Here is a 15,213-nt window from a genome sequence, read left to right as displayed (position 1 = left end):
TTAAAAATCCTATTATAACAACCTTGTTTGCTCTTGCTAAAATCAATTACAAATATTTTATTTGTTAAAATACAGAAACTAGCAACAAAACTTTTAAAAATAATTGAGACTTTTCATACGTAGACTAATGATACTCTTAATATGTTCTCATCGCACTATAATACAAGTTCTAACTCCATGTTCAATTATTAGAGTTTTTGATTTTTTAACTAATGTTTTTACATGCAAGTAAATAGTTTCTGAGATATCTAGGTTACAAACTATTAAAACAGGAAAGCTCAAAAGCAAGAAATTAAAAAGATAACATTTTGCTTAATACTATTTAAACTAAGAAATAACTAAGGATGAGTTATTTTTCACTAGATTTTGTGAGAAACATCAATTAACATATTAACCAAAGAATCAAGCTATACATCTTCAAAACCATACTTTCAATTTATTAAACTAACAAACAATTTCTAAACGTTACTACCATAAATTCTGCTAAGATATGGCAGCTTTAGCTTGACGAAGAATTTTAGCTTTACGTTTCTCTTCTAATTCTTCCGTCTGACGTGCCACCACTTCTTTCCGTTTCTCCAAAAATTCTGTATATTCTTCCACGGTCATTTTGGGGACAGTTTGAACTCCAACTGTTCTTGCTTGATCAATAATCTGCTGGCATATTTCTTTTAAAGGCATACATTCAAATGTTACATCCTGACTTTTAATCTTTGCAATTTCATACACGTGCTTGAGTGTTATCATCCCGGCCACATCATCAGGACCTACAGCATGAATAACTAAGTGGTTTAAACGTTATGTATTACACATGCAAAACATATTCATCATTAAAAATCCACACATGCATTATGCACAAAAATATGTGCACTAAATATACTTTTAAACAAACTAGATAAGGGTATGTTTGCATAGAGTAACTAGTTGACTACAGTTAACCAGTGACTAACCAGGCATTCCAATAGAGCTATCAGTTAATGAAAACATCCTTTGGAAACACACCACAACATCATCAAATTAATCACTGACGTCATCAAATCAACCAAACCACCAAATCAATGGTTACTTTATGCCAGTGGTGCCCAACCTTTTTTTGCCTAAGGGTCGCACCTGATATTAACATCATTCTCACGAGCCAGAACACACACTAAATTTCAAAATAGTTTTTTTTTTAATAACATGGGAAAATTTAAAAAAGGAAAGAAGAAAATAACACAGGGGAACAGTGATTTGGGTGCTGGGGTTTTTAGAACTGATTTAGAATGAAACTGGTACCTTGAGTTCAAATATAACATCAGTTTTTGGCACCTACAAACTTCTAAGATATAACATTTAAATATACATGAAACGGGTTTAAGTGACATCTGTAGATCAAATAAAACACAAAATATAGATTTTTTAAAAATTTCTATTGTATTGTACAAATAAATAATCAGAGCCTGATTACCAAACAAGCCAATTTGGCTCTTGGACATGAATACCAAGGCCCGGATCTACGTACTTGCAGAACCTCCAGTGCAGGGGGTGGGGCATTGTACTAAAGGGTCCTGTGGCTCTCAGTGGTGTAGAAATCCAGTAGGCAGTTAGGGGTTCTGCTGATTTTTTGCAGGGTGGGAGGAGGCCCAAAATTTATAGATCCGGGCCTGTGTATACTCAATTTTAAAGAGTTTCAAAATGACTAAAATTGTTGCAGTCTTACTTAAGAAAACTTAACTTAAGAAAATTAAGGTATTCTCCTTTTTTAACTTTTTTCTTTCTTTATTTTTTCCCCCCAAGTACTTTAAATGTGGGATGCTCTACATCCCAACAAATATTTTGAACACCTTAACACTCCTGAAATTGCCATTCCTGGTTCCCTATTAATGTCTATGTTTATAAGGTTTGACTTCAGAGGAATCCCAAAAAAATGTTTCTTTAGGGTCACCCACTACATGAATCGGGCCCCAAAAATATTGTATATGTACAAAGATCCTAATTGTCACACATCAAGGCGAAACGAACATATGCAAGCCAAGAACTTACAAATTGACCTTAACTTGTTGGAGCGTTATTACTAAACTTGTCAAATGTTTACTACATTTGGTGAATTTTCCTTTAAGTTACTACACTGCAGGCTGACAATAGGGTAAATATGCCAGAAACAATCTTTGTTTCAAAAGCCTATACTTGCTTAAGTAGTGCACGAAATGGAGTTCAAACTGCACATTTTGGGTAAAAAAGCAGCATTTATCTAAAAAAAAGTAGAGCTGCTAGATAAAAACTAATTTTATATATCGATCAAAAGTCAAATTAAAATAATCAGTTACCCAACGTTTTGAAGCACAAAAAATGCAAATTACTGCAGACACGTGTTTCGGTGTTACAATTGTTGGATAACTGATTAGTGGAACTCAAGTTTATGGATCTTACATTTTCCTCTCCAGCAAGCTTACAAATGCGAAAACACCGGCTCCAACCTGCTTTTATTTGTCAGATATAAGGATATTAAAAATATTTAGTTATGATATTCACCTTCCAAATTTTTGATGAGTAATTTAGGTGTTTTTATTCACCCCACACCACACTTGTATTCAACCCACTGTGCTCAAGTATAAATGGAAACAACTAAGTTTTTCCTTCTTTCTATTTTTAGGAAGATAAAATTTTCAGATACTTTAGCATGTATTTTACACAAATTTAGAGCATAATTTAATTTTTTGTATGATTTTTCTGTTTAAATGATTTCAGATTACATTTTTAGAATTTGTACAGGTGCAGATTTGGCATTGCTGGTGCAGATCTTCTTGAGTTTCTAAACTGACTGTATATATTACGATTATCTACCTACACCAACCTCAATGGGGAAAGAAATAGGGTGTTTCCAGTTATCCCTCAAGTCTCTGGGACAAAGGGGAAAACATTGAGGTAAATGTAAACATGCTTTCATTTGCAAATAAAGTCACTATGTAAAATTTTTCATACCCAGTTACTCTTAGGGAAGTAGTCTTGGACACCGTACACAAAATCTTAATTTTCAATTCATCCAAAAGAAAGGGCGGATCTAAAGCTGAAACATGGATATTCTGTATCTTTTTGCCCCAACTGACCTTGAGTTCATAATTTGGATAAATGTCTACATTTTGGAAGTAATTTATAAATGTAGGCAAATATGTGTGTAAATAATTATGTGTTAAATTATATTGACATAAATATTTAACACTTTTTCTAAATTACCTGGGTTCATTGAGCCTTTTTCACAGCCGGCAGCTTGCTTCACAAAATAGCTAATAGGAGGGTTGATTATAGAAAGATCAAAAGTCCGATCAGGCTGCAATAAAATTGATAGCATTTGTATGTATGAACTTAACTGAAAAACAACATCAAAAACAAGAAAATCACATAAAAAGAAGAAAAGAAATAAAGGAAGTGAAAAGCTTTCCTTCATTTCATAATAGAACAATAAAATTTCACTCTAACAATAATGGGGTGGTTTCCTTCAGTCAAAAGTACTACTTTTAGTCATTGAAATGGATAGAATGAGCAAAAAAAAAATAACATGGGCCCAGAAAATACTTTCATTTTCCCAACAGTTAATTTTAAATTAATTTTTTAAAATGTCCAATTTTTCAAACAAGGCGTGGTCTTGATGACGTCACAAATGGTGCTCTTTGGTGCATCTTTTTAGCGTTTCCACGTTATGATAATCAAGAAGCGAATTAAAATTGTGCTCTACCCTTGCTATCAGCAATATCATTGCCAATACACGTGAGTAAAGATTAAAATTAAATATTTAGCACTGTGTTTGGCAACACTGAATGGCATTTCATCATTTGTGGTGTCATCCGGCAGAAGTGTAAATAATGAAAGCGAACCGATTTAAGTAATTTTTTTAAAACATTAAACTTAAACAAATTATTTAAAAAACGGTCAGATCCTATGTTTTTAAGCATGCTCTTTCAGAAAAAAAATACTTTTAAAATTTTGGAAACGACCTCATTATGGTTAAAGGTCATTTTTTCTGATGCAAGTCTTTTTTTATGGCATGAAAGTATATAACAAGATTACCAGTAACTACTGAGCCGTGGCCAGCTGAGCAATAGACATAAAGCAATAGTTTTTGTTTCCCAATTTTCAAAACTCCCTGATTTTTCAGGTCTTATAGTACTAAACTACAAAAAAACTTTTCCAGGAGTAGAGAAAGTGATGAAACAAAAGTAAAACTGAGGAGGAATTTCATAGGCCTTTAGATAATTAAATAAATCTGCTTTAAATAAGTTCTATTAGACGGTAGTGTAGCCGAGGATGGGCAGCGTCAACCAATTTTTAATTTTAACCCAAGCTCCCCTTCCCTTATCTATAACTTTAACATTTTTTAAATTTGTATATGTAACTATCCTTCCACCTTTTTCATCCAATTAATTACAAAACGTCAAAAAATACACATCTACAGAATGTTAGACGCTAGAGTGGTACTATATTGTTCCAAAAAACTCCAGACTGACAAAAAATAGCTGCATGTATTAAAACTGTTCCACCATCCTCGCTGTCTGTACTATCGCATGAGTTGTGGACGCATTTGAAACTTCTCATACGCCACCCAACTGTTTATCAGATGTAGTAGTTTTCTTTTTCTTCTTTAAAATAGCACTGTGAACTAATTTTTATAGGAAAGTTGCTGAAGTGCCTTTAAGGTCCCCATTTCATGTCAAATTGTAGCTTGAACTGGACAGCCAATTGCTACATGGTGAGATATTGTCGCCTATTGGTTCATAATGTAACAAAAAGTATGGTGAGGCTGAATGGAATTGCACTCAGTGATGACCTCCTTGACATTGTAGGAGCTCATTTATGTTTGGGCTGCAAGTTGAAAAATTATTTTATTGGCACTGGGCAAAAAAGCGGGGTACTACGCAAAGGAGCTCAGTTTTCCTCATCCTTGCGTAGCAAATGGATTAGGTTAATCCCTCGTACATAGGAAGTTATCTTATCAGAGATTGATTGTTAACAGCTAATGCAATCCTGCAGCAAGACTAAACAAACAAACAAACAAAAAATAATAATAATGACTTCACACAAATATAATGCTAATGCACCAGTTGGTGAAAATTACGCTAAATATGTATTTATGAACATATGAGGTCTATTTCAAAACAAAGTATTACACTGGTATGGTAAGTCTACTTATTTGAAACAGGTCGTAAGCCAATACTTTTATTTATTATCTCAATACGGAAATGGGAAAAATATAATACACAATTTCATCTATTAAAACAAGGTTCCCCAATAGCAAAGTCACACCCCCCCCCCCAAAAAAAAAGAATAAAATACTCCTCAAAACAATCTCCCTAAAAAATTTTAATGGTGCAGTCTGCATCATAACCCCCCTAGATGGGCACCATTGTATTAAAAACATTCTATGAGAGATAAAACTGTAAATCATAAGTTTAAATCTAAAATTGTTTAAAAAAAGCCATGTGTTCTGGTGACTTCTAGATAATATCTTAATGTTTTACCTGTTGATTTTAAACTTTTTATACTACTTGCATGTTTTAAATTTTATAAAAAAAATTACTAAATGTTTCAAGTTTATTAAAAGTTTCACAACGGAAAATGCTGCAGTGAGAATAGAATAACGGCACCAGTCAGACATGCTTAAGACATAGCTCTCAGGTCAACTCAATCTTCTGAGCCTTTTAATGTATTTTAAACTTTTAAAACTATTTTTCTCTCAAGCAACTACATCTCAGCTAACCATTGGCTGCTTTTGGATCCTTTGAATTAGTTAATTCTGTTTTTATTTTCTCAATTTCAAAAAAAAAATCCGACCCCCATTAACAGACATCTAAAATTCTGATCATACTCAGCAACAGATAGGATGAAGAAAGGATGAATAATGGACAGAATTCCCCTTTTCTCTTCAAAATGTGCAAAAGTTCTTTAGTTTTGGATCTAAAACCTTATTAAATTCAAATGAACATGAAAAACCGGCAGACCTCATGGTGACTTTTCATTACCTTCCCCCACTGCCTCGTAACCTTCCACCACCCAACTTTTAGGTTTTAACCTCATTTTTGAGCTAAATTGCTTGATTAAATATGAGCATAAAAAAAAGCATTTGAATTTTCTGGTTTACTGCTTTTTGTATCAAATCATCTGAATAAACACACAGCAGTTATAAAAAAGATGAAAGTAGAAAAAAAATAACCTGATAGCAGAAATATTATAAGTACTGCACTTACTTACTTTAATTGTTATTTTAGTTGATAAAGGTATGCCTTCCTTAATGTCTTTAGTTCTTTCATTGAATTCTTTACAAAACAAGGCAACATTGATGTTTTTCTGCACAAAAAAGAAACTTATTTAGAAAAAAAAAGAGCAAGAAAACAGAATTACAAATGTACTTATAAAAAGAAAGTAAATGTAAAAATATGTATATAACAAATAAAATTTAGGCATTGTTTTTGTGATTTAACAAATGGTGAACCTATTTTGTAGAAAAGCTCAATATTCAAGATTGCAGCAATGGTTTCCAAACTTTTGATAGATGGGGCTTCATTTTCTATGCAAAAATTCTTGTATTCCCCCCCCCCCATCCCACTTTGTTCTTTTTTATTAAATTTTATAAAAGCTGCACAGTGTACACTTTGGTTGTTTGCAGCCCTGGTATTAAACTCATTTTGAGCAATTACGATTGCTTATTGTTCTCACTTGGCGGTTTTGATGTTCCTATGATTTTATTTCCCCCCACCATCCTCTGCAGCACCACAGTCGGCCGGCTCTCCGGATGCTGCTCCTCTAGCGAGCTAAGCCTCCTGGTTGCTTCCATATCCTGCACACACACGCATACGCACACACAAACATATACATACACCTACAAACGCACATACAAACACATACACATGCACACCTACACACAACTACCCACACACTCATGCCTGCACACAAACACACATGCTGACACACACATAGGCATCCCCCCACACAAACACATATGCACACACTCATGCCTGCACACAGACACAAACACACATGCCTACACACACATACACATCCCCCCCCACACACACAAACACAGATACACACACATTTGTGATCGCGAAAATCATAATTTAAATTCAAAATGTCCAAATTCATTTTTTTTTGTAACACATTATGATCTCAACATGAGATGTAAAAAATTAAATAGAAACGTTTCTTTGAGTTTGACATTGCTTAAATGAAGATTATCCTGCATAACTATCCATGTAATAGCTTCTTAATACCTTACATTACTATATTACACTAGCGCAGAAGAAACTACTTAGAACAACTACAGAACAACTTTGCTGTCACAACAAGCACAGTGGACTTGGGTTCTGACGACTACAGTCAAGTAGGTGCACAGTACAGGTCTACTCAACAGACATGATAGCAGACTGAACCAAAGCAGTGTGTCCCACAGGGAATCCATAATCAGATAAATAAAAATCCCACATGCCCCTTTTTCCAAAATACCCAGTTTTTGGGTATTTACCCAGAACTTGGATAAATACCCGTGTAAAGACTAAAAAAATATTTGCCGTCCCACTGGGTATTATTTACTTGATCCACATCATTATCTGTAAAACACATTTTTGATCCAGTTCTCGACCCCTTTGGCTCATAAAGGGCCCTGACATTTGCGAGATAGAAAATCTGGCTATGATTTTGCAAGCTTGTAAAATAAAAAAAAGTTGAAAAAAAAATTAAAATTAATTTGAATTTTGAATTCAAATTATGTTTTTTGCAATCACAAAAGTGTGTGTGTAGGGAAGCAAGTGTGTTTGCGTCTGTTTGCAGGCATAAGTGTGTGTGTGGGTATGTGCGTGCGTAGGAGTAGGTATATGTGTATGTATGTGTGTATGTTTGTGTCTATGTGCAGGCATGAGTGTGTGGGTTGTGTGTGTGTGTGTGTAGGTGTGCATGCATGTGTCTGTGTGTGTAGGATATAGACACAACCTGGAGACGGTTTTCGCTAGAGGACCAGTATCGTGAGGCCGATCGATTGTGGTGCTGCAGAGGGAGGCGGGGGGAAATAAAATCATAGAACATCAAAACAGTCAAATGAGAACAATAAGCAATGTGATTGCTCAAAAAAAAAAAAAATTCTAGGCCTAAGTTTCTACACACTAACAGTGCTTCACTCTAATTAAAATCAATAGAACTTACATCACTTCTCTACCCTCACCCTATTTCCCTATTACGCCCTAAAATCATCAATTTAAGTGATTACTAGGGTCAGGTGGGGTGAAGTGGGTCATGGGGTGAAATGGGTCATGCTGTGCATTTTTATTTATAAAAGTTTTTGGTCTGGCTGAATTTTTCTCAAACTTTACACAAGTCATGAGGGGCTTTTTGGCTACAATTCTGATTTTTTAAAAGTTTCTGTGTAAATTGCTGGGAGCACTACACTGACATTTTGTTTCTCAAGTCACATGTGAATTTTTAGGAAGCCTGACAAACTTCTTAAAATCTCTCTATACATTTTTTTTCAATTGAAATTCTCAAGTGTTATCAGTTAGAACAGACTTTCATTTACAATTTGCAAAAAACAGGTAGAAAAAGTATCAATTCTTTCTTTTTTTGTTGCTATTTTCATGTGGTGGGGTGAAATGGGGCATAGTTAGGCTTAGCGAATTTTAATTCATAATGAAAGTATATTGACTTTCAAAATCCATAAATAGGTCTTAAATGGAAATTTAGAAGATTTTTACATGTAACAAAAATAAAGTATGTATTATTAATGTGTAGAATTCAAAAGCTAAACTTGCATCCATATTTACAACCTATTACCTACCTACTCTTTCCTAATTCAAATTTTTTATTTATTCATTGAAAATGCCTGGGGTGTATGTAAGAAAAAGGGAAAAGAAAAATTCAGACTATGATTTAGAGGCTGCACTAATTTTAAGTTGAAGATGATTTAGCAATTCCTGCAACTGCAAGGAAATATAATAAGCCAAGAGAAACATCGAGGATATGGATCTCCGGCGCACAAAGTCGAAAAGGTTGGTTAGACGTACAACGCTAAGTGAAGAAGAAAAATGTATTGCTTCAGCTCTACAAAGTGCGATTCCCCATTTGATAGAAAGATACAATCATTGTTGCTAAGGTATTTATAAAGACTAATTCTGAAAAATGCAATTGTGGCACTCTTGGCATAGAGTGAGCCAGGAATTTTGAAAAAAGATCGGCATGCCACTTATGTAAGAGAAAGCAAGAATTGCTCACGAAAGCAAGAGCCTGGATACCTTCTAAAAAGCAGCAACCGAATGAAACCCAACTCTTGGATGAAGAAATGTCTGAGTTACTTATGCAAGAACCAACACCTGGGAAGTGGGTTCTTGTCCAATACACGGGCAAGAAATCCTCCAAATAGTTTGTTGATCACTTGACACAAAGTTAATGACCAAGATTACAACAGCGTAAATTTTCTACAAAAAGCCAACTCAGGCAAATACTACATCTTTCCTGAGTAGGAAGATACAGACATTGTTTCTATATGTCCAATTCTGAAGACATTGAATGAGCAGAATTCGATTGTTGCGGACATTATATTTTTGAGTTTTAGTTCAAAATATTTTGGTGTAGAATATGTTAAAATAAATAAATGGTTCTTTGGAAACAATTTCTCTCAGCTATTGTACGTGTTTTGGTAATAATTTCTTAGTTATTGTATGTTTCTATTGCAATGACCCATTTCACCCCACCGTGGGGTGGAATGGGTCAGATACTTTAATTGCAATTTTCAGATTGTCAATGACAACAAATTTCAATGAGAAGCAGCTTAAATTAAAGGGAAAGAATCAGACGTAAAGAAGAGATTTTTAAAAAAGTACAAAAAAAAGTTTATGGGTTTGCAAATGGCATCATTTTAAAAAAATAGACAAAATCCGTCCCATTTCACCCCACCTGACCCTACTGAATAAATATTCGTTTATGAATAAACAGGGGCGCCTCGAACAAACAATTTTGGAAGGAAGAAATTCTCGAATTTTACCAAATGAAAAAATACGAGAATGCACACATTTCATGCATACAACCATCTACTGAGAAGATACATCAAACATTATTAAAAACAATTTTAAAAAAGAAGAAGTACATCAATGTTCCAATATTGTCACAAAAATTGCCAAATCGTCAACATAATTTCTTTCCTTTTAGTTCGGAGGTCACAGTGATCTCCCATCGGGCGACCCTGTGTACCAATAAAAAATCCTTTGCCTCATATACGTAGGAAAAGATATGTAACCTGTCCAAGATGAGGTCCCAGAGGAGGTCCAGGCATTGCCTTTCCTGCCGGTATTTGTGTTGTCAAATAAGGTGTGGGATTTATTTTAGGCATAACTTTTCTAAATCCTCTTACGCGACGAATATTTTTAGACATGATTACTTCCAAATCAGTAAAACTTTTATTGAGTAAAAACCTCTGACGAAACTTAAATGTTTACAAATTGACAAAAAATTGGAAATCGGTCAATGCAGGAACGATCCTGACAGATAAATGGGAGGCAACCCTATATTTTGGCGCTAAATGATATCATTCTAAGACTTGGCGACAAGGATTCTTCCTGTACCTCGTGCGTGGTGGTTTAAAAAATGGCTTGAAGAATGTAGTAATGAGTAATGTGTTAATGTATTTATTATGATGAGATTTTTACAATTAAATATGCATGAAAGTAAGTGAAACATTTTCTTGGATGTGACTATATTAAGTTGTATCTTTTTGTTTTTTTTATTTTGAAAAAGAGCATGTTCCTTTATTTATGCTTACTGTCTGGCTACGGATTGTATGGAATGACAAACACCGTTTTACAGCCGGAAATGGATAAATTTATTATTTTTTACCGATGTCAGCTTTTGCAGAAGCAGAGTCTCATTCAAATGAGCGGAATACGCGCATCAAATTTTTACTTTTCCCCCTTATTCACATAGATTCGTTGATCTGGATGTTTGAAAATTCCATGCAATCTGTGGTTGGACAGTACAACGGTCATGAAATTAAAAGCATGTATTAAGATTTATTATGGCTAGGCCTTATCTTTTTTTCTAGATTATCATTCTGTGCATCTGTACTTTCTATCTGGACAAAATTTATATTTATTTATGCCATAATTAGACGTCTTTCAGATATATAATATGGGAATTGTTGTTAGACGTTAGCTTGCATAGGTGTGCATTAAATAAACGTTTCTCGTGTGCTTGAGATTTTTGCTTCCCCTCCCCCTTGAATAATCGAAACTATTAGGCTTTTAATTTCCCGCCTATATTAACGTACATTTCTTTAAGACGTCCTTAAGGATTCTTCCTGTAAGCGTGCATGTATTCACATCATTAAGCGTTTATCCTTTGTGAAACATTTAGATGTTTCCTTTTCCTTGCATAATTAAAGCTACTGAGTTGCTTAATTATCAAAAATTAACAATCATTTTTCTCAGACGTGTTGACTTTTGTCCGAATTGTTCCTGTCAGCCTTTAGCGTGCGTAGAGCGTCAACTAGAAATCTGTTATCGTGAGTAAATTGTTTAATTTCCTTCATTTAGTAAAACCATTTTGATGTATAATTAATTTAATTACTGCCAGAATTAAATTTATTCCTGTCATCTATTCTTAAGGGCAGATTCCTCCTTTTAGCCATTAGCGTGCAAAGATGTTTCTAATGAACGCTATTAAAAATTGTACTGTAAAGCATTTTTGTTCCTTGAACCATTAGGAATATTTAGCAGCAAATTTAATTTTCTGTCAAAATTAACTTTCTTTCCGATATCAAGTCTTAAGTAAGGATTCTTTCTTGTCTCCTGTGTAGTTGAGCATCAAATGACTTCATTCTGACATTTATTTTCTTTTCCTGTTGCATAGTTGAAACTATTTAGGGCCATTCCTCCGTCACATGTGGGACAAAAATACGCTTAAATTTCATTAATATTTCGTCATATCTCTTAATATTTTAATGAAACTGGGGTAAGCAATTTTTTTAATCTTTAAATTTGATACAAAGATACTTCTGAAACAATTTTGTTATTTAAATTAAAATTTATTTACATGCGTCACATCTAAAGTCAATCTCTGGTAACTTGCTTGTGGATAAGCTAATATTTTTGCTCTATTAATACAGCAATGACGAAACAAATTGCAGATTTTGAAAGCTATGGTTCCAATGTAAAGGAAACATATCTCACAAGTTTAGAAATAATTATTTAAACCATTGAAAAAAAAAATGTCTATGCCTATTCCATTGAAAATGGTCATTTTGTCCCACACGTGACGGTTTCTGTATTTCATAAAAAAGAAATAATTTTTGAAGAAAGTTTTGGCTAAAGAAGTCACACATGCATTTCTGATGTCTTAAGCAACAAAATTTTGTTCATTATTCTTTAAATTATTATTTTTTATGAAATATACGAAGCGTCACGTGCAGGAAAAAATTACCGTTTTACGTGGAATAGCCCTTTAATTGTTCAATTTCCCAGCAAAATATTTCTTTCAAAAATTAACTCTGTAAAGGTTCTTCCTCATAAGTCCCCTTCCCTTCAACCATCATATCTTTTCTTCTTGTTGAATATTCTCCCTATTAGCCTTCCCGGGTGTGCCAAAAATGAACATTTATTAATTTTCATATTCTTGGTGTCAGAAATCAGTATGCTGTTTAATTTACTGTCAAAATTCATGCATTTCAGGTATTATTCTTATCCAGCATTATAGATGTGTAACAAATAGGTGTTTATCATGAGTAAAATACTTATTTCCTAATCCTTACATAATTAAACTATTTAGCTGTTTAATTCATTACTTAAAATTATATGCCAGATTTTTAATCTCTACTGAACTTTAACTTTGTCTAGCAACAAATGAAAGATTTTTGTAGTTTGCTAAGAGCTAAATTATTTAAGCATGAAACACTATTCTATTAAATTAGTAGGGCACCTGGTACATTTGTAAATAGAACCTGAAGTATAAGTTCACCTTTCAGTGAGCAGTCATTGTTAGAGCAATGATTGAAATCTTTGAGATTGTGGGTTTTTCACTGATCAGTCATCAGTTCCAAGTTCATCTGATGCACAAAATTCCTGCGGACATGTGTATAAAAATGCTTTATTTCAGTGTGCCCAAAGTTTAATGTTCGATTTGTATTATGAATAAATTTTTCGCTTAATGTATATTTTTCAGAAGGGTTCCTCCATGTTAGTTTACCTAGATGGCAATTGTTTGATCCTGAATAGCGAGAAGATGGATGATTTCATGGAAACTTAAAGCATGACACTAGTTGAATTTAGACTTTGCATGACAGTTACTTTATTAAAGTCTGCTGCAAAGTCTTAATTTTGCTGTTAATAATGCTTTAACTGGACCTTTCAATGAACAAGAACAACCGTTAGAATCTTTGAAATGGTGGGTCTATGCTTTGCAGTCAGAAATCAGTATTAAGTTCATCTGATGCACAAACTTCCTGTGGGATAAGTATAAAAATAATTATTTCAATGTGCCCAAAGTTGAATGTTCAATTTGTATTGTGAATTATGAATACATTTTTTGCTTATTGTATATTTTTCAGAAGGGTTAATCCATGTTAGTTTACCAAGATGGCAATTGTTTGATCCTGAATAGCGAGAAGATGGATGATTTCATGGAAACTTAAAGCATGACACTAGTTGAATTTAGACCTTGCATGACAGTTACTTTATTAAAGTCTGCTGCAAAGTCCTAATTTTGCTGGTAATAATGCTTTAACTGGACCTTTCAATGAGTAAGAACAACCAATAGAATCTTTGAAATGGTGGGTCTATGCTTTGCAGCCAGAAATCAGTTTTAAGTTCATCTGATGCACAAACTTCCTGTAAATATAAGTATAAAAATAATTATTTCAATGTGGCCCAAAGTTGAATGTTCAATTTGTATTGTGATTTATGAATATATTTTTTGTTTATTAATGTATCTATTTTTCAGAAGGGTTCCATGTTAGTTTACCAAGATGTCAATTGTTTGATCCTGAATAATGAGAAGATGGATGAGGTTATAGAAACTTAAAGCACACTAGTTGAATTTAGGACTTGCACAACAGTTACTTTATTAAAGTCTGCTGTGAAGTACTAATTTTGCTGACAATAACTCTTTAAAACCAACTTGTTAAAATTCAAGTGCATTCAACATCAGTCATATAGTGTAGTCTAAATATATGATTCTTGTGTCTGATGTAATAAAAAGCATTTACAGAATTAACATAAAGGGATGTTGTCACTTAATTTATGACTAAAACCCTCTTTATAAATGCTAACATTTTTTAGGCTAATTTTCCTCGAGATAAAAAGTTTGGTTTGAACATTTTTACTTGGTTACAGATATGTTTTATTTCTGGTACAATTATTTTGCTTAGAATTGTAACACAGCCGGCTTAAAAAAAATCTGTGTATTATTCTATTTTAAAACAAATTCTTGCTGTTATCATACCAAGAATGAATATGCTTCTCTAAGTTATTCCTGTAGTTAGCTCAGTACTCTAATGTTTTTCCTGGTGCAAAAGTTTCATAAATGTCAAAAGAAAAACATTTACAGAACTTCTTTGGCATGCTGGCATTAAAACTTGGAGATCACTATCTGTCATTTTATGGTGTAAGAAATTAGGGGTATGAGGAAAGTAGAAATTAAGCAAAGTATTCTAGTGAGGGGAATCAAAGGAAAATGAGCATTAAATCAACATTGCATTTTAAGTAAAAGGTATCAGCAAAACTTAAGTGTATAATAGTAGTGGTATATATGCTTTATGTTATTGATATGTTTCAAAAATCCCATCAAAGCAATGACATTTAGTTTTTTAAATTATGTATTTAAATATTAAATTTCAAAGCTATAGTTAAAAGAGAAAATGATTGTCTTTCTTTGGGTCAAATCTATTTTTCTTGTACTTTAATTTGTTTTCTACAAAAGCACTATATTAGTAGTTAATGGTAAAAATAATATAGTAGTGTGGAAACAAGTTTAGCATGATAGTCATTAGACATGTATTTTCCGTGGGGATTTTAAAAAGATCATCCTTTCAAATTAACAGAGGAGTAATTTTAAGCTATATTCATATTTCAATGTCAAGAACATTTGAGCAAGAGCATTAAAAATATTCGCACCATGTTGAATAAGTGCTGAAAAGCATGTGGAGACATTCCTCAATTTATCATACCATGTAATTTTTTAAAATGTTTTATTCTGGATTTGGTTATATGCTGT

The 15,213-nt window shown here is 33.2% G+C and overlaps 1 protein-coding gene across 1 annotated transcript; it reads right to left on the bottom strand.

Moving 5' to 3' along the window:
* Window positions 1-231: 231 nt before the first annotated feature.
* LOC129227559 (39S ribosomal protein L11, mitochondrial-like) lies at window positions 232-10,472 on the bottom strand. Its single transcript, XM_054862137.1, has 4 exons — window positions 10,250-10,472; window positions 6,223-6,318; window positions 3,214-3,307; window positions 232-767 (listed from the first exon to the last, which is right to left on the bottom strand). Exons 1-4 carry the CDS (start codon window positions 10,382-10,384, stop codon window positions 484-486), a joined length of 609 nt encoding a protein of 202 aa, XP_054718112.1. The 5' UTR covers window positions 10,385-10,472; the 3' UTR covers window positions 232-483.
* Window positions 10,473-15,213: the final 4,741 nt, after the last annotated feature.

Source organism: Uloborus diversus, chromosome 8 (genome assembly GCF_026930045.1).
Source record: "Uloborus diversus isolate 005 chromosome 8, Udiv.v.3.1, whole genome shotgun sequence".
Classification (NCBI taxonomy): domain Eukaryota; kingdom Metazoa; phylum Arthropoda; class Arachnida; order Araneae; family Uloboridae; genus Uloborus; species Uloborus diversus.
This window is presented reverse-complemented; position numbering and strand designations above follow the sequence as displayed.